At 42.9% G+C, this 18223-nt stretch overlaps 1 protein-coding gene across 2 annotated transcripts in view; it reads left to right on the top strand.

Annotated features, from left to right (window-relative positions):
- Positions 1–18223, top strand: part of KCNH1 (potassium voltage-gated channel subfamily H member 1) — a 257772-nt gene that overhangs the window by 60566 nt on the left and 178983 nt on the right. For both annotated transcript variants that reach the window (XM_039914813.1, XM_039914812.1), the window contains 2 exons: positions 2345–2463; positions 13951–14343. In XM_039914813.1, coding sequence (XP_039770747.1) covers positions 2345–2463; positions 13951–14343 — 512 coding nt within the window. The remainder of the gene's footprint in view (positions 1–2344; positions 2464–13950; positions 14344–18223) is intronic.

Genomic DNA, 18223 nt, shown 5'->3' on the forward strand with positions numbered 1-18223 from the left:
GAGTCAGAAGGACCTGGGTTCTAATCCCAGCTCTGCCACTTGTCTGCTGTGTGACCTTGAGCAAGTCTCAACTTCTCTGTGCCTTGTTTACCTCATTTGTAAAATGGGGAATAAGACCTTGAGCCTCATTTGGGACAGGGACTGTGTCCAACCCGATAATTTTGTATGTACCCATGTTCAGTCCCTGGCACCCAGTAAGCACATAACACATAACAAAGAGTGAGTTTCTCTCTTCTCCACCCTGCAGAAACCCACGAAGAATCCCAGGGGGCGTCCCTCTGACAGCTTGAGATCCCTTTTCCTCCCCTCTGGAGCAGCCCAGGCCTGCTGATCTCAGTGTCTAGGGAAAGCATATTCTCAGATATTCATGCCCATACTCATCAGAAGCTTTTGACATAAATGCGGCTATTACAAGTGTCTACCCAGGTGTCTACCGCCTTCCAGCTTCTTTTGATCAAGTCCATCTCTTGAGCACCTACTGAATGCAGAACATCCTACTAAGCATCTGGTGGAGGTTAAAGTCCTAATCCTTGCCTTTGGGCTGCCTGGAGGAAAGTGTCTGGGTTGGAGGCAGGTCTCTTCCCCTCTCCAAGGGGAAGAGAATTGGATTCTTTTGGGTATTTGCATGAACATCTTCTCCAGATCTTCCCACATTTTATTCTAAATTTGAGGTTGCTACCTTCTGCAAATGTCAATTCAGTAATTTTGTGCACAACTGAGAAGGAACCCTAGAAGTTTCTCTTTTAATGGGTGCTACTGTTTCACTAACAAATTCCAGTAAACATTTTTCTCAATGGCTCATAATGGGTTAGATTATTTAAAGTCTCATGAAGAGGCTTTGCTCCTCACCTCCTATTGACTTTAAAAGAAATCCCACAGTTGCAGCCCTATGTAAATGTTTGGATATTTTTCCTGAGTGTTACAATTTCTCTGCTTACTGAAATCAAAATACTCACCAGCTTCTCCAGCTTTTGCATTCGAAGTTCAGAACTTCAGAGTATTGTAGCCTCCCTTGCCCCTGAAAAGATGAATTCCTACTCTTCTTGTGCTTGCAAAAATTGCACAGTTGTAACTCTAAGGTTTTTCTAAAGATCATCTTTCCAGTGAGCATTGCCCAATTCACAAATTTATATCTGGGAGTCTGCCATGAAATTGTGCCCGGGACCAAGATTTGGCATGTCCAGGTCACTGTTTCACACTATAGAATATTTTTCCAAGGCTTAAAGCAAAATTTATTAGCCCTGGTTATCGCTGTGGTTCCAAGACAGATTCTGGCTTCCTTTACTCTTTGGTCTTGTGTCCAAGAATTCTCTATATCTTTTCCCAAATCCTGGGGATCCAGCTGAGGCCCAAAACACTGTGGCCAAGCCAGGTACTTGAGTCTGGTGTTTGAGGGAGTCCTGGTCTCCTGGACCAGCTGATGAGCTGCCATTGTTTATGAGGAACAGCAGGGGTTGTTAAGCAGTGGATTGGACTGTTGACTCTAGAGGTCTTTTGAAACGGGAAAGATGTTCTCTTTTGAGATAGGCAAGGTCCTTTCTGGAGGCAGATGGATAGATTAAAAAACTTACCTTCCCTTTGGAAGGTCATAGGCGATGTTGCTGTTTAGATTAGGGATACACTTCCCCTTTCCCTTTGTATTTCCAGTTTCCCTGTAGAGACGGACACTGACTTAGTTGGACAGCTATTCAGCTTGGGACCGCCAATCCCCTCAAGGTCCACAGGGCTGACAAAGACCTGAAGCTAGCGTGGACTGTGCTGGTCTGTTTGCCTGGGACCAGGCAGGTCAAGTTTGGTCATAATTAGGTTAATCTCAGACACGTTATGTGTCAAATAGCTCTTTGTGCCTCCTGTGTTCTACTGTTCAGGACACCAGTAGGGTGGTAGAATTACTGCTTCCTATTGGTTCAGTCACACCTGGTAGGGGCACTCTGGTTATTATAGTCTTAACACTGGGAAAGTTTCCCCAAGGAGGTGAGGCTTTAAAAGCAGGAAAGAATTTGGTATGGCAGCCAGGAAGAGTGAGGCTGTTCAGTGCATATGGGTCAGCTTTGGACAGAAGCTCAGGGGACACTAAGAGAAACAGGAAAGTGAGCTTAACTGGAATAGAGAATATGAGCTGGGGTGCAGTGGGACCTGAGTCTAGAGAATGGTTTCCAGGCCACTCTTGGAGATTTATAGGGTTGTCTTAACCAGAGGATTACATTCCAGGGGGCGGTTTTGGCTTTGACACCCAAATTATGTCCATAGGATTAGAAATGTCCTCCTGCCCAAAAGATAATCATTTTTTGTGAGCAATTTGATCGATTTGTTGATGGTATCACCTCTATTTTATTCCCTTCAGGTTGGGGAAAATTTGCTCGCCTGACGAGAGCATTGACAAGCAGCAGGGGAGTGCTGCAGCAACTGGCCCCCAGCGTCCAGAAGGGGGAGAACGTCCACAAGCACTCACGGCTGGCTGAGGTAAACCGATTGAGGCATTTCTGGGAATGGAAGCAGGGAATTGGCATAATCCATCTGCACTCTAGGGAGGTTTCCTCGTAGAACATGCTGTTTGTGGGTGGGTTTAACTATAGCTCAAGAGTCTTCATCTGCTTGGAGATGAACCTTGGTCCAGACAGTCACGTGCCACAGGTGATCAGGGAGACAAGCACAATGGAAGTTGGAGCTAGGAAAGCAAATTATCCACCTGATTCAGTCTCCCAAAAGGTGAATTGGCCTTGATTGTTTGGCTATTTCAGATGGAATTTTTTTGCTCGGTATATGTGGTAAGTGAAGCCAAAGTTATTCAGGTCCCATTTGTTCAGATAATCTGTAGGTAAAGACCAGTGTTTAGTGTATTTAGTAGCAGTACAAACAATATTTATTAAGCACCTCCTATGGGCAAAGCACAAAAAATGTAAGACAATGTGATTCCTGCCCCCTAGGAGCTTGCGGTCTCATGGGGGAGACGATAGACACGAATTGAAATATGTACTATTGTAAAAAGAGGGAAGTGATAGGAGTAACGAACACAAGTAATAAATCAGTAACAAAAAGCAGATTCATTTATGGAATTAGATGGCCAAGAATTAGGGGGTGGAGCATGGTGTGGGGATGGCCTACAGTTCCCCTGGCTGAACCGGAGACTCTGCCCTCCCAGCTGAAAGATCGGAAGTAGAAAGACCATAGACCTCTCCTCCATCCCCACCCTAGAGCACTACCTATACTCCCTGCCCCCAGAATCATGCTAGTTCACTGAAGGAGTGGATAGCTCTGCCGGTGACTGGCTGGCTGCTTGTGATACTGCAGTCAGGCCCCCAGCTCACTGAGACCAAATACACTTCTTAGTACTGTCCCAGCCAGCTCTCGTGCTGCTGTGGAGTCTCTGATGCAGGTGGCTAAGGTCCATGTCAAAAAGTCTCCCGTAAAAGACTTCGCCTTTTAAAATAAGGCGAACCCAACCTGGTGATCTGGTATTTATTCTTTTACCAGGATCCTGTTCCCAGTCAAATTGCCTTACTTTGAGGTCTTATTTAGGAGGACTTTGAAGGAGTGGGTAAATGTGGTTTGGCAAAGCAAAGAGATGTTCGGGGGTGGGGGGAGGAACAGATTGAGCAGTGGATCAGACGTAAAACAGATGGGAGGAAGGAATGTTTTGGGAGTTTACTTAGCAAAGAGCCCAAGCCAGGGTGTAATGGGAGAAGAAAAAAATCAGGTAGGAAAGAGCCAGCTGATGCAGAGAGGTGAAATTGATGATTAGGGATTTCTGTATTGTACAAGAAGTAATGAGGAGCCATGGGAGATATTTTAGGGTAGTGATGTGCCCCGAACAGCATTGTAAAAAGACAACAGCTTGTGCAGGTGTATGTAGATTAAGCTAGAGACCTAAAAGAGCAATGAGAATGGCATTACAGTAGTCTACGCTGCAGGTGATGAGAGTTTGTGCCAGGGTGGTGGTTGTAAGCTTAGCTAAAGCATAGGAGACAGGATAGGAAGGAGTAGATCATGTGACAAAGTGAAAGAATTGAAAGGACATTGATTGTGGGAGGTAAATGAGAGAGAGAGTAGTCAAAGATGACATGAGGGCCGTGACCTTGAGCAACGGGGAGAATGATGCTGTACCAACAATGAAAGGAAAATTAGCAAGAGGAAAGTGCTTAGGAGGAAAGATAAGGCATTTGCTTATATTCTTGGCCATTTATAGTGTAAGTGGCCCTGTAGATGGAGATGACCTGAGGGCAAGAGGAAGCATGAGATTGTATAGTCATTGAGATTTCAGGGCTAAAGGTGTCTCTCTGTTTAGAGGTGATAGGTAATACCATAGTAGCAGATGTGCTCCTGAGAATGAGAGTAGAGGACTCAGAACCAAACCTTGAGGAACAGCCATAGTTAGTGGGCTTTCAATCAAATAAATGAATCGGTGTTATTTACTGAGCCCTTTACTGTGTGCAGAGTACGCGGGAGAGTAAAAGAGTGTAAATAGACACAATCCCTGCCTTCAAGTAATTTACAGTCTAGCTAGGGAGACAGATTTAAAAATACATTACAGATTAGGAAGCAGCAGAATCTAAGGATATGTAGGGAGAGAGAATAGGGTGGCGAGATGGGCAGGAACGGGGAAATGGACAACTTATTGTCCATTCATTCATTCAATAGTATTTATTGAGCGCTTACTATGTGCAGAGCACTGTACTAAGCGCTTGGGATGAACAAGTCGGCAACAGATAGAGACAGTCCCTGCCCTTTGACGGGCTTACAGTCTAATTGGGGGAGACGGACAGACAAGAACAATGGCAATAAATAGAGTCAAGGGGAAGAACTATCGTCCAATCGTGTGTCTGCTACTGATTTGCTCAGTGACCTTGTATAAATTGCTTAACTCCCCTACCCTTCTGCAAAGGGAAAATGAACCTTACATTTGCCCTTCATAATTTCCCCACTACCCATGGGCACTCTGTGATTGGGTGCAGTCTTAGGCTCTCTGTCCTCCCATAGACATTTTGGCATGTATCGGAAAAAACCCCTCTTCTTGTAACCCCACATCTGGGGTAAGTGTAATTATGACATTTTTAGGTGCTTACTACATGTCAAGTTCTATTCTGAGTAGATATGCGTTAATCAGGGTGAATACCTTCTCTGTTCCACATGAGGCTCACAGTCCAAGTGGGAGGGAGAATAAGAATTTAATTTCCATTTTAGAGATGAGGAAACTGAGGTACTGAGAAGTGATTTGCCCAAGGTCACCCAACAGGTAAGTGGCAGACCCAGGGTTAGAACCCAGGTCCTCTGACTTCCAGGCTGGTGCTCACCCCCTAGGCTCTGCAGTTTCTTAGCCGTGGGTAGCAGGTAGGACATTCTCCAGACCTGACACACCTAGTTGACCCAGAGACCACAGAAAGGGGGTGGGCAGAGTAAAGGTTTTGTCGACTTGAAGGGAGATAATGAAGCTTTATATGTCCTTTCCTTATCCTGGTGCCTGCTAAACCTTTCATGCCCCATTTAGAAAAGGCTCTTGCCAAATTTTCCTGGGCGTTCTTCCTCAGTCTATTGCAGCTTCTTCCTGCGTGAAAGAGTTCAAGTAATTTGGCATGTGTTAAGGTTAATTGTATATTAGCTGTGTGGGAGTTTGGTGTTCTAAGAGACATTGCTTCGGTAGTTGACCTAACGGTACCATTATTTGCTCGGATGGACTTGATTGGCCCCAATGCTATTCTTTATCTCTTCTGCCTTTCAAAAGAATCAGCTCTCTTTTAAAATAAACTTCTGTAAGATTAGTCAATCCCATAACTCTTAAATGAGTCTCCAAACACCCTATCCGTTTAAGCGAGTTCTTAATAGCTAAGTTCGAAATCTTGGGGGCTGTATGTTTCTCCAGAAATACAGCAGCCAGGACATACTCAATAAAAAGTACCAAATATCAATGAAAATAAAAGAATGGTTACCTGAGCATCGAAGTAGCCCCTATTGCCCTAGGACATTAGGACATTGGTGCTTTGACAAATGGGCAATGGTAACACAGATAATCTTGTGGGAAAGACTGTCCTCCTCAGCTTTTCTGGGCCAGTCCTATGGGAATCCAGATTTGCTACTGGAAGGTGAAAATGTGGATCTTTCATTGTGAATGCTGTGTCATCTTGGGCGTCAGGAAACATTTATTGCTTGCTCTGGGCTTACAGAATGGCATGCTATTTGGTAGATTGTCGGACACCCTCCCAGCATCAAGGTTCAGAGCAAACTGAAGTTCATAAACCAATTGTATCCAGCCTTTTTTTCATGGTTAGAAGACCGGGGATTATGGATTATCACATCCCACTCCCGACAGGAGCATATCAATCGGCTGATTGTTCTTTGGGTGACCAGCAGAGGGTGCGTGTTATTTAAATGCAACAAGAAAGGCCTGGAGCTATGGAACCTGGAAATTGATTTTTTTTTTTTTTTTTTTTACTCTCATAAACCCTGCCCAGGCAACTGGGAGACAAGTCTCTTCTGGTTAGTGCAATCCTGAGTGGGTTCTTAGCTCTGATGGGCTATGCTTCTAATTCTAGAGATGTTTCCCTGGTGCCACCTATGTGCAACAGCGCAGTTAGAGGTATTTTGTTTTGTTTTTTGCAGGCATATAGTGAAGAAAGGATGAGTTGATACACACTGGTATTAGCTACAACAATTGCTCACTCATAACAATTTCACAGAGACTAGTGCCACCTTCAAATCCCAAGTACAGATATATATATATATACATATATATATATACACATTTACAGATGTGGCTAAAGTATTGTCTGCTAACTCCATCATGCTCTCCCAAGCATACAGTACAAGGTTCTGCACAGAGTAGGCTCTCAATAAATATTCTTAATTGCTATATGGTGAGAACAGATGTAGCCCCTGCCTCGAAAGAGCTTACAAATGAAATGGTGTAGGTGAGATAAATGAGTAGATAACCAAATATTATACAGATATATACAATAATGGAAACTGCACCCATAACAGTGTGTGAAAATGAATAATACCTTTCTATACTTTTAGGAGTGAGATGGAGAAGGTGTGATTAGTCTAGGGAAATTCTGGTGTATTGGAATTAATCAGGTGCTGTAATGAGTGTTTCCTGGAAGAGGTTAAGTTTTAATAGGAGGTGGATGGGAAAGGGCAATAGTTAGAACCTTAGCCTGTTGGAACCAAGTTGGAAGCTAGGAGGAATAGGGGATATATTCTGTAAAATAGGTTCTTGTGCCAATCAAGGTTCAGCTTCAAAAGAAGCAGTTGGAAATGGCAAATGAATGTCCATTTTGGCTTTCAGAAGATTCACAATGCTTCTCCCGGCAACACTTGAATGGCTTCAAATAGAGGGTGTCTCTGGAAGCCCAGGAATGCACAGAGAATGCAAAGAGCTGGTACTCTGTGGCTGGGAATCCTGGGCACAGATACCGTTTTGGAAAGTCTTGCGAAAATATTCCACATTGAACCAAAATGGTTGTCCTATGGTAATCCATTTTTTAAATCAAGCCTTAAACTCAATAATTTTAGCAAGTGTTTGATATAGGATAAAAATAGCTATAAATCACATCTTTCACAGAGCAAATCCCAGACATTATTGAAAGCAAATTTTGCAGAAGAAAATTATTTTCCACAAAGACCTGGTTCCTAGTCCTGTCCTACGTTTCTGGAACCTGGAGAATCTCATGGCCTTTCTCCTTTTCCTTTCACTGATGCCTCCCAAGATAATTACTATTATTATGGTGTTTATTAAGAACTTATTTTGAGCCAAGCTCTGAACTAAGTACAGGGTAGATACAACATATTAGATCTGTTGCAATCTCTGTTGCACACAGGGTTCTCAGTCAGAGGAAGAGCAGATATCTTATCCCTATGTTATAGATGAAGAAACTAGGGCACAAAGAGGTTAAGTGACTTGCCTAAGGTCATATAGCAGGTCAGCAGCATAGCTGGGAGTAGAATGCATATCTCTTGACTTCCAATCCCATGCGCTTTCTGCTAGGCCAGATCTATCATGGAGGACTGTGTGATTCTCTTAAGCCATCCACTCCTGTTTAGAGGCTCAGCAAATCATCACCTGGGAAGAGGCAACATGAACTTCATTTTTCCTGGCTGGCAGCTTGCTCAAGTTTAACATGACTTTCCATTTGGTAAACTTAAAGTTGCTTCTCAGGGACTTTCCATCCAAATTTTCCCCAGGACATTGTTCCCATGGGGTAAAATGTCCAAGGAGTAACTTTAAGCACTTGGAAGAATAAAAAACAGTTGGTAGACCCAGTCTCTTCCCTCAAGGAGTTTACAATCCAATGGAGGAGAAAGGCTTTAAAATATATTTCAGATTGGTCGATGAACCCCAATTGAGGTATAGTTTTCCCTTCGAATAATTGGATTGGAAGACTCCCCGCTGAGAGTGCAGCCTGGAGGGCAGGGAAGTTTGTTTCCTGTTTCCTGAAGAAAGCATTACTTTTATGAACTGTGATCTGCACACATGAAGGGCAGGCATTCATAAATCAGCTCACGTCTGTCCATGAGCATAGTACTGACTCTAGGCTGTGCACTCTCTAGATTCTGTGTCCTATTCCTATTCTCCCTCCTACCGTGGCTGTGAGCCCCATGTGGGACAGGAACTTTGCCTGACCTGATTATATTGTATCTGCTCCAGTGCTTAGTAAGGTGTTGATATGGAGAATGTGCTCAGCATGTACCTCAATTATTATTTTTATTATCCCTCTGGCAATCTGCCTTTTTTCTAGCCATGTTGCTGCCTATTACCACCTCCCTCTGAGGGTGAGGAGGGAAAATTGGAGATAAAATTCTAACTAGTCAAATGGGCCTCTTGCTAACTATAGTGGTGGTGGTAGATAGGCTGGGTGGGGCAAAAGGTTGAAATTTGACTAAATTGAGGTGTTTTGGATTATCTATGGCTTGTGGGTCTCTCTGGTCTCTCCCTGGCCTCTATCTGGCTTTCATGTCCATGAACAATGAACAGGTTGCGGTGAATCTTTTTGATATAGCTACAATCCAACTCTCACCTCTCTGAGTAACTATAGCATCAGTTGGCTGCAGCAAGAGCAACATGGAGTCTGGGAAGGTAGGGAAGACGGGAGGGGAACAAGGAGGGGAAACAATAGGAGACTCAGGGAAAATACTTTTAGGCATTCATGAAAGTAGTGGAAAATTTCCCAGCAAGAGGGAGAGGAAACCTGAGACTGTGATTGGGGTTGTCCTTGAAACAGAATTATTTGGTGAAGAAAGCGATGAGGGTATCAGGTATTGCTAGTGGGAACAAATAGTGCCTGCAAGAAAAGCCAGTGAAATAGAAAGAGTGTGGGAGTAATACTTTTAATTGCTTCCTACCACAAATAACTCTTTCACTGTGGCAGAGAAGCATAATGGAAAAAAAAAAGTCCTAAAAATAGGTCTGGGGACGTCCTATTTAGCATCATGTTTATGACAGCAGTTAAGTTTGTTTAGTCCAGGTGGGTTGCAGCCCAGCACAACACTTTATCCAGTCACTTCAATTCCCTTGCTTCCCTGCTTAGATCTAGCTCCTTTTGACTTTGCCCTTGAAGGCCAAGCGTGCTACTCCCCTGCCAGAGGCTAAGGTTTCTCTCACGTTCCAGCCGTTAAGAAGCGAGCCAAGCGACAGTGTTTGGAAACATGAGGACCTTCAGGGACTGTGTTCGGCAGGTTGAGTGGCGGTGTGTGTGTGTGTGTGTTGGGGGAGGGAGGGCGGAATATTACTGTATTTAGTGCCAGCAAGAGAGGCCAGAATGATGACTCTAAAAACATCACGGGTCATAAGCACATAAACGCTTAAACTCATAAACACACGCACTTGGATCCATACCCTTTAAGCACTTGATACTCACCCTACCCTTAGCCCCAAAGCACTTACGTACATAGTTGTAATTTACTTATTTATATTGTCTGTGTTCCCATATAGATGGTAAGCTCCTTGTGGGTAGAGAATGCGTCTCCCGAATCTGTTTTACTCTCCTAAATACTTAGTGTTCTGTTGACAGTAAGCACTCAATAAATGCCGTTGATTAATTGATAGGTCACAAACAGGGAGCTCTTATTGTCTCTCTGGCCAGAGGGCTTATCTTAAGGGAATGGAGTGTGTTTGTGTGTGTGTGTGTATGTATACATGCATGCATTTATGTACAGGTGTATATTTTTTTCATTCAACATTAGGTATTATCATTTTGGTGTGTATTAACTCAAGTCAGTGAACCACTCTGAAATACCCTCACTTAGAGATGCAGGAGCAAAGAGGGTTTGGGAGAAGGAAATGCAGAGACTCTAACATTCAGGGGAAAGGCAAAAGGGATATATCATGGCTTTGCCCTTTCTCCAACATTTTCTGTCCCAGACTCCTATCCTTCTCCTAATTTTTGGGAGGAGTGACAGAAGGAGGGAAGTGTGCGTGTGGAATTGCTTAATTGAGGCTTTACTTGAGTAAATTGAGTCTTTGTGTTAGAAATTGGCACAAAACCTTGTCCTGGTTTTGGAGTAATATGATCCTCATCACACCCTTGTTGAAGAAAGTCAGATCAGCAAATAAATCCTCCAGTGATTAACAGGAATAAAATTTCCAACTGAAGTAAATCAACATTAGCCTAATAATCCGACCCTAACATCTAGAACAGAGCTATTAACTTTGTTATTGTTCAGTGAAGACCTGTTGAGGAGGAGGAGGTTGAAAATGGGAATGAAGAGCAGGAAATGAAGTGATTGAGTACACAGTGTATCCTATGACTGATATACCTGGAAGTATACATGAAGAAATGTATTTCCTGGTAGGTTTAGGTTCAGATAAATGCAAAGTGAAAGCTTCTCAGGGGAATTTCTTCTTGTTTTAACATGTAGTAGAAACAGAGCAGAGGAAATCTGTTAAGGATTCCATTGGAAAGTGGGCTATACAAAAGATCTGAAGTTAGACCCTAGATTTTTGCACTGCATGAGCATTTTTTCACAGTTCTAAAGAAAAAAGGGCGGGAAACGAATAGAGCCACGTATTTTCTATTGCCAACTATCTCAGCCTCCATTCTTGCTCAGTAGCAGTTCTTGTGTCCCGTTGCTTAAGTGCAAAAGGCTTTATCCCCATGATGGGAGATAGCAAGTGAATAGAAGTTCTCACCGTAGCATTGAAGCTGGTAAGCAGTTTTCTGAGAGCTAGCCCCATGGGGAGCCCTGTTTAAAAATGAATGCATCTCTCCAGTCAGCCCAGAATAGCTTGCATTTCCAAAAGGGAGAAAGCTGCTATCGACTCAGACTCCCTCAGGTGAGAACTAATCTAGTCAATGAAAATGTCAAGTTGAGATCCCCTTACTAAATAAGTATGGATTGATCTAACGACTCTTTCCGCCACCATTTCTCCCCAAAAAGGGTATGTATGGGTATATCTGGAGTGTCATGAAGCTAGATCCTGTTTTGGCCTCCAGTCAATTCCCTGTGGCTTGTTGCCTCTTTTGAGTTCTTTCATAATAAAACCATTGTGCAGAGTTTGGTTTTCAAAGTCAAAAAAGACCCCGGAACCTACTTTTCTTCCTCAGAATAGTGGGATGTAAGAGATGCTCTTGGACTTATGCTTAAAGAGTGTATTGTGCCTGTCTTTCCGTGTGCCAGGCAGCTGGTAGCTTGTGAATCTTTAGAATTTATTGAATTATTAGTTTCTTAGAAAGTGATTGTCTATTTCTTTCAAAGAGCCTCATACTACAGCTCCATTCCCTGAATAAGTTTTGTTAGGTGTACTTTTCAGTCAGGGTCAGGATACACCAAAAACCGGTGAAGGCACCCAGTTTTTCTATCACTGGGCCCAATCTGAACTCACATCTTTATGGTGAACTTTTTGATTTGAAAGTGTTTAATGATGTTCTTTTTTTGAAGACAGATCACTATTTCCAACTTACATGACTAGATTTTTTGAATCTGGAGAATCTGGAGCAGTACTGTGATAGTGATAAGTCATTCGACTGCAACCATAGGCACCTCCTCATTTTTTTTTCTTTGTCATTGTTTCAAGCCTGGAAAGGGTGAGCGATTTACTGTAGACATCCAACAATTTACTGGTTGTCAGGATTATATGTCAGAGCCCTTGTCTTTTGGCATTCAGCCTTGCTTTGGCTCATTATCAAATGGGGAACTCCAACAAAGTCTTAAAGGTCTTACATTGAGTGGGCTTTGTCACAGTATAGCTGGCCAGCTTGTATTGAGTGTCCACTGCTTTCAGAGTACCCTGCTGGGGACGGTAAGAGTTACTGAGAAAGTAGAGACAAAATCCCTGCCCCATAGCAGCTTTCAGAATGCTGAATAAGGGGAACCTTCAGCTATTTTAACCCCTATTCATCAACTCAGGATTTTTTTCCAGTCGATTAGTCAAACAATGTTATTTATTGAGAGCTTACTGTGGGCTGAGTGGTGTACTCAGTGCTTGGGAGGGTATAATACAATAGAGTTGGTAGGCATAGTCCTTGTCCGCAACAAGTTTACAGTCTAGAGACCTTTTCCACAGGAATTGAGGAAAAGGCCTTGAGGGAAAAGAGAGAAAGAAACCCATTAAACTGAGAGAAAAATGTGGCCCATTGGCCTGGGAAAGAAGGCCCACCTTATGGTTTACCAGAGAGCTTCAGAAGAAAAATGGTTTGGTGAGCTAAGAAGTCTGGAGATGGAAGCAATTGAGGGGAATGAGCTCCTGTTGGCAGGATTTCAGAGTTCATTTGCATGTTCCTTTCCCTTCTGATGATTTTGGAGAAGGCCCTGGCTTTAGGCTATCTGGCTCAGCTAGGTAATTTGGGTTCCTCCCTGGGTGCTGCTTTCATAATTGTTCTTTAGAGTGTTTGTTGGTCTGAGAGTGTGCCTGAATTTTCAAACCTGATGGAAGAAGCCAGTGCATTAATGTTTAATCTGTATTCCTCTGGGATGTCTTTCTACTGTAGCTCTAGTGGGGAAGGGGAAATGAAAGGCAATAATAATAATAGCGACAGTGATAGCTCTGTTGTGTAAAAAGGATATACTTGCTTCTCCCCAAGCCTTACGATCCCTGATCAACACGTAATAAAAGGAGGGCCGTTGTTCTGCCTCAATTACTTATCTGGTATTCTTTTCACTTCCCTTTATTAAATTTTCAGATTTTGGTCCCCAAAAGGCACCTGCATCTTCCCCACTGCTTAGAGCAGTGCTTGATGCATAGTAAGCACTTAACAAATACCACAGAAATAATTCAGTGTTCCCAAATGTCTTATCTGGTGGGAGAGAGAGTAGTGGTGAGGTGAGACTGTGACCCCTGTTTGCAACAGAGACTGTGTCTGATTTGATTGTGTTGGATCTACCCCAGTCGTTAGCACAGCGCTTGGCATATAGTAAACAAATAATTAATATTGGTGGGTTTGAATTCCTTTATGTTCTGGCATAGATCTTTCGTCAGTCCACCTACTCGACCTCCACGGTCTTTCAGAATTGCTTGGCTTTGAGTTTCAGAAAATCTCACACCTCCCATTGCTTTCTTCTTTAGATTTCTTAATTATTCTTCCTACATGGCATAATACCAACTGCCTGTACATCCTACCAGTCATATTCACTGAGCTTCAATAATTTATTTCTCTCAAAGTTAAACAAGTTGACATGTACACCTTTCTGTTGATGAGAGTGGACAGTGTCAGCTGGCTTTGAGTCATGCCCAAAATACAAGCACCTAGAGGCACTTCTTACTTTAGAAATTTCAAACGAGCAGCAGAGATGGATAGCTGGAAGCACAACCTTTGCCCAGTAGAGAGAGGAGAAGACAAGAGGCACGAGTGGATGGATTACTTGAAAGGATTTTGGATGATCCTTGAATTTGCCAGGATGGGGGCTTTCTAGAACCTCATTACATTTATTTATTCATATCTTGCATATCAGGTTGAAGTACAATCCAAAATGCAAAATATAATTTCCATCCTGATTTTTTTTCTGTTATGCTTTTCCATTCAGGTTTTGCAGCTGGGCTCAGAAATTCTCCCACAGTATAAACAAGAGGCACCAAAGACTCCACCCCACATCATCTTGCACTATTGTGTTTTCAAGACCACCTGGGATTGGATTATTTTGATTTTAACCTTTTACACAGCCATTTTAGTCCCCTATAATGTCTCCTTTAAGACTAAGCAGAACAATGTGGCCTGGCTGGTTGTGGACAGCATTGTAGATGTCATCTTCTTGGTGGACATTGTGTTGAATTTCCATACCACCTTTGTGGGGCCAGCCGGGGAAGTGATTTCTGATCCAAAACTCATCCGCATGAACTACTTGAAGACTTGGTTTGTGATTGATCTGCTCTCCTGCCTGCCATATGATGTCATCAATGCATTTGAGAATGTGGATGAGGTTAGTACATCTCTATCCTAATTGTGTGTCTTCAAGTCTGGTTGTGTGCCTTCAAGTCTGGCTACCTACTGCTAACATAAGTGAAACGTCCTTTTTTTCCTGTTTGCTTCATGATCTTTTTTTGTGGAGGTTGAGGGTGTTGGAGAGGGAAGTAAAAAGATATAGTCTACAGATAATTCACATTTTCCAAGATATATGATGGGTACATTTAGCTGCTGATGATTCATTTTGTAGATTATCCTTGCCCCTTTCTTCTCCTCCTTCCTTCTGCTCCCCACCTTTAGCCATTTCATTCTTCAATAATTCTTTGCACCACAAAAGGTAGGTATTGTCCTAAACTGAAGGAACAAAAGAAGCACAATTATAAGAGAAGCAGCATGTCCTAGTGGAAAGAGCCATGGGCCTGGGAGTCAGAGGACCTGGTTCTAATCCTGGCTTAGTCACTCGTCTGCCGTGTGACCTTGAGCAAATCACTTGGCTTCTCTGGGCCTCCGTTATCTTAGCTGTGAAATGAGGATTAAGACTGTGAGCGCCATGTGGGACATGGACTTTGTCCACCTGATCAGCTTGTATCTACCCCGATGCTTAGTACAATGCCTGGCATAAAGTAAGTGCTTAACAAATACTGTTTAAAAAAGGATTGCATTTACTCTGTGTCAAGAATTGTGCCATGTGGTGAGGTGAGTAAAGCAGAATCAGATAGGACAGTCCCTATGCTCCACAGAGTTTACATTCTAAGGGAGAGGGAGAGGAGGTATTCAGTCCCCATATTACAGATGAAGAAACTGAAACTTGGAGAAATTAAGCAACTTTCTTCCCAAAGACACATAGCAAACTGTAAGTCCATAGACTGTAAGCTCACTGTGGCAGGGAATGTCTATTATATTGTACTCTCCCAAGTGCTTAGTAAGGTGTTCTGCACACAGCGCTCAATAAATATGAATGCCTGACAGGCAAATGGCAGAGGAGGGACTAGGATCCAGGTTTTCTGATTCCCACTAAGCTGTGGTACCTCGAGAAGATAAAGTTGTTTTCCTCAGGGAGTTTTTGATCTGGTTTAAACAAGCAGGCAGGCGACTCGAGTGGCTAAAGTAGCTGACTAGCCTTGGACCCTAAAATGAGTCACTGTGAAACCTGGGAATTTAGCTTCCTGAAAGAGCACCCCTCTCATAGAAACTGCGAAGAAGGAATAAAAAATGGACAAGGCTCCCAAGGATCAGACACTCAGAGAGTGTCAGGACATTTTCCAAAGGCCCACTTCTACCTTATGCTTTGCCCTCCCTCAAGAAGAGTAGAAAGGAAATAGTCCAACCCTGCTTTCAACACTGGGTCTGAGCGGAGGATAAGTGGAGAGGATAATTCAAGCCTCACCCCTTTTCTTATTTGGATCTATGGCCTTAGGACTAGGCCTAAATCCTAATCCAGACACACAGGTCTCACCCTCAAGGCAACTGGAACCCTAGACTCAGCTTCCCAGGGGGAGTTCTCTTTAAAGAGAGAAAAGAATTAGGTCTTTTATCCCCATTGACTAAATTCTCGTTAAAAAATACACTGGGCCGAATTCTGCCCCCACCTCCTAATTGTTCCCGTAGAATCTGTCTGTTTGCACATGAAGAATATCAAAAAACTCAGTGGTGCAATTTGGCATCCTCTCTGGCACTTATCTGGACAGTTTTGATATTGGAGGATTTGGTCCCCAGACACCTACCAATGCCCTACCCAATTTCTGGACACGGGGAGAACACTTTTACAAAGCCATAGCAATGTGAAGTATTGTGCAATTAATTTGTGAACCTGGGATTATATATAACCCAGGAGAAAAATTAATTGGACAGAGGGTCTAGGCTTGCATACTAACTGGGCATACTTGGAGGTACAATTTCTATTTGGAAAATGTTCTCATATTGAATTAACTCTTGAAGAAGACTTTTATGAAACACAGTTGAAGCATGCCAGGGATGAGTATAAGTGTGGTGGGGTGTTTTGTTTTTTTTGGAATGGCAGATGAATAAATGGTCTGAAACAAAAATATTCAGTGCTGCTGTCAACTAAATAATAAACTGTTGTTATATGGCATTAATTAAAGCCCTGCCTGATCCTTTCCTCATTACCTTCAGAGAAAATCAGGCTGTATGGTAGGTTCAGTATTTTTCAACCTATTTTGGGCTCCTAGGCTTGGATGCAACGAGGGGTCTGGAGAATGCAGCCAGACTAGACTTTCAATCCACTGAGAAGCTCTTCTAAAATAGCAGACATAACCTGCTTGTGAGATTCACTGAGTGTATTTGAGAGAGGCATCTGCGAAACGCTCTGCAACGATGGCTCTGTTTTGGGGGCATGCATAATCACCTGGTTTCTAATCCTGACTCCACCACTTGTCTGCTCTGTGACCTTGGGCAAGTCATTTAGCTTTTCTGTGTCTGTTACCTAATCTGTAAAATGGGGATTAAAGCCATGAGCTTCATAGGGGAAGTAGACTGTGTCCAACCTGATTAACCCCAGGGCTTAGAACAGTACTTGGCACCTAGTAAATGCTAAAACCAAAACGAAAACAAAAAACCCCCATAAAAATAAATGCTGCTCCTTGCCCCAACTGCCTTCCAAGGGCCAGAGTTTGCTCAGGTTTTGGCCCCAGAGGGCAATTGAAATGATATCGCTGCTCAGCTAGACTGAGGCCCCTTCACCAGGCCTACATTGGTTATCCCCTTAGTACTGGGCCGTGTACCAGGCCTTATTTCCCGGTTTGGTTCTTTCTTTTTAAGGCAAAAAGCCAGTTAGCACTCATTAGACCAGTTGGTTATTTTTAAGATAACTCATAACTCTTACTTCTAAAGCTATTTTAATTTCCCGTTAGGTTTAATACTTGTGCCCAGAGGTAATTTTTTTTTTACCAGAAAGAGTGCAACTTAAAACTGTCTAAAAGGTAAATAAAATAAAAAGTGAAGTATGGGAAGGGAGGAAGTTTTAGATTCCATTTGATTGATGTGAAAAACTATTGCAGAAACTACTCCAACTGGCCTGAGATCTCATGATAAGTATGAAATGTTATCTTATTGTCTGTTAGTCCTTAGCTCAAGGAAGGGAGGGACTGGAAGTGGGGAGCAGTAGCACATGACTTTGAAGCAAGAGGAATTGTTTTTCCTTGGATTTGGAGGAAGCTCTGAGGGCAAACGCACAGTGCCAGAGGAAGCAGAGTTTTGCATAATTAAGTGGTAAATTCAGGGTGATCTAGATCAGACTTGTCAAATTAATTCTTGAGGATAGCCTGCATAGGCAGTTATGTGTTTGGACAAGGGTCATGCTTTAAAAAATATTCAAATTACTAATACAGTCTCTGTTAAATTTGTAGCCAACTAGTACCTCATTATTCAGTAGAACAAAAGGAAATGAAATTGGCAAATAGAATGATCTCGTTATTTCATGTAGATACACTGTTAGTGCATGGGTCATCCATTGGGGCAGGGACAGTGGTCTGTGATTAGTGGAGAGAAGGCAGGAAAGGGAGAAGGACTGAGGCAGGGACAACCTGAGATGCCCTGGGATCTGATGGATAGAGCACAGGCCCGGGACCCAGAAGGACCTGCATTGTAATTCCACTTCTGCCACTTGTCTGCTTTGTGACCTTGGGCAAGTCACTTAACTTCCCTGGGCCTCAGTTATCTCATCTTTAGAAAGGGAATTAAGACTGTGAGCCCCATGTGGGACATCAAGCGATGATATTTATGGAGCACTTACTGTGTGAAGTGCACTGTACTAAGCAGTTGAGTGAATTCAGCCCAACAGTAATGGCCAACTTGAGTAGCTTGTATTTACCTCAGTGCTTAGTACAGTGCCTGGCACATAGTAAGCACTTAAATACCAAAACTCCCCCTCCAAAAGA

Source organism: Ornithorhynchus anatinus, chromosome 19, assembly GCF_004115215.2.
Source record: "Ornithorhynchus anatinus isolate Pmale09 chromosome 19, mOrnAna1.pri.v4, whole genome shotgun sequence".
NCBI classification, from domain to species: Eukaryota; Metazoa; Chordata; class Mammalia; order Monotremata; family Ornithorhynchidae; genus Ornithorhynchus; species Ornithorhynchus anatinus.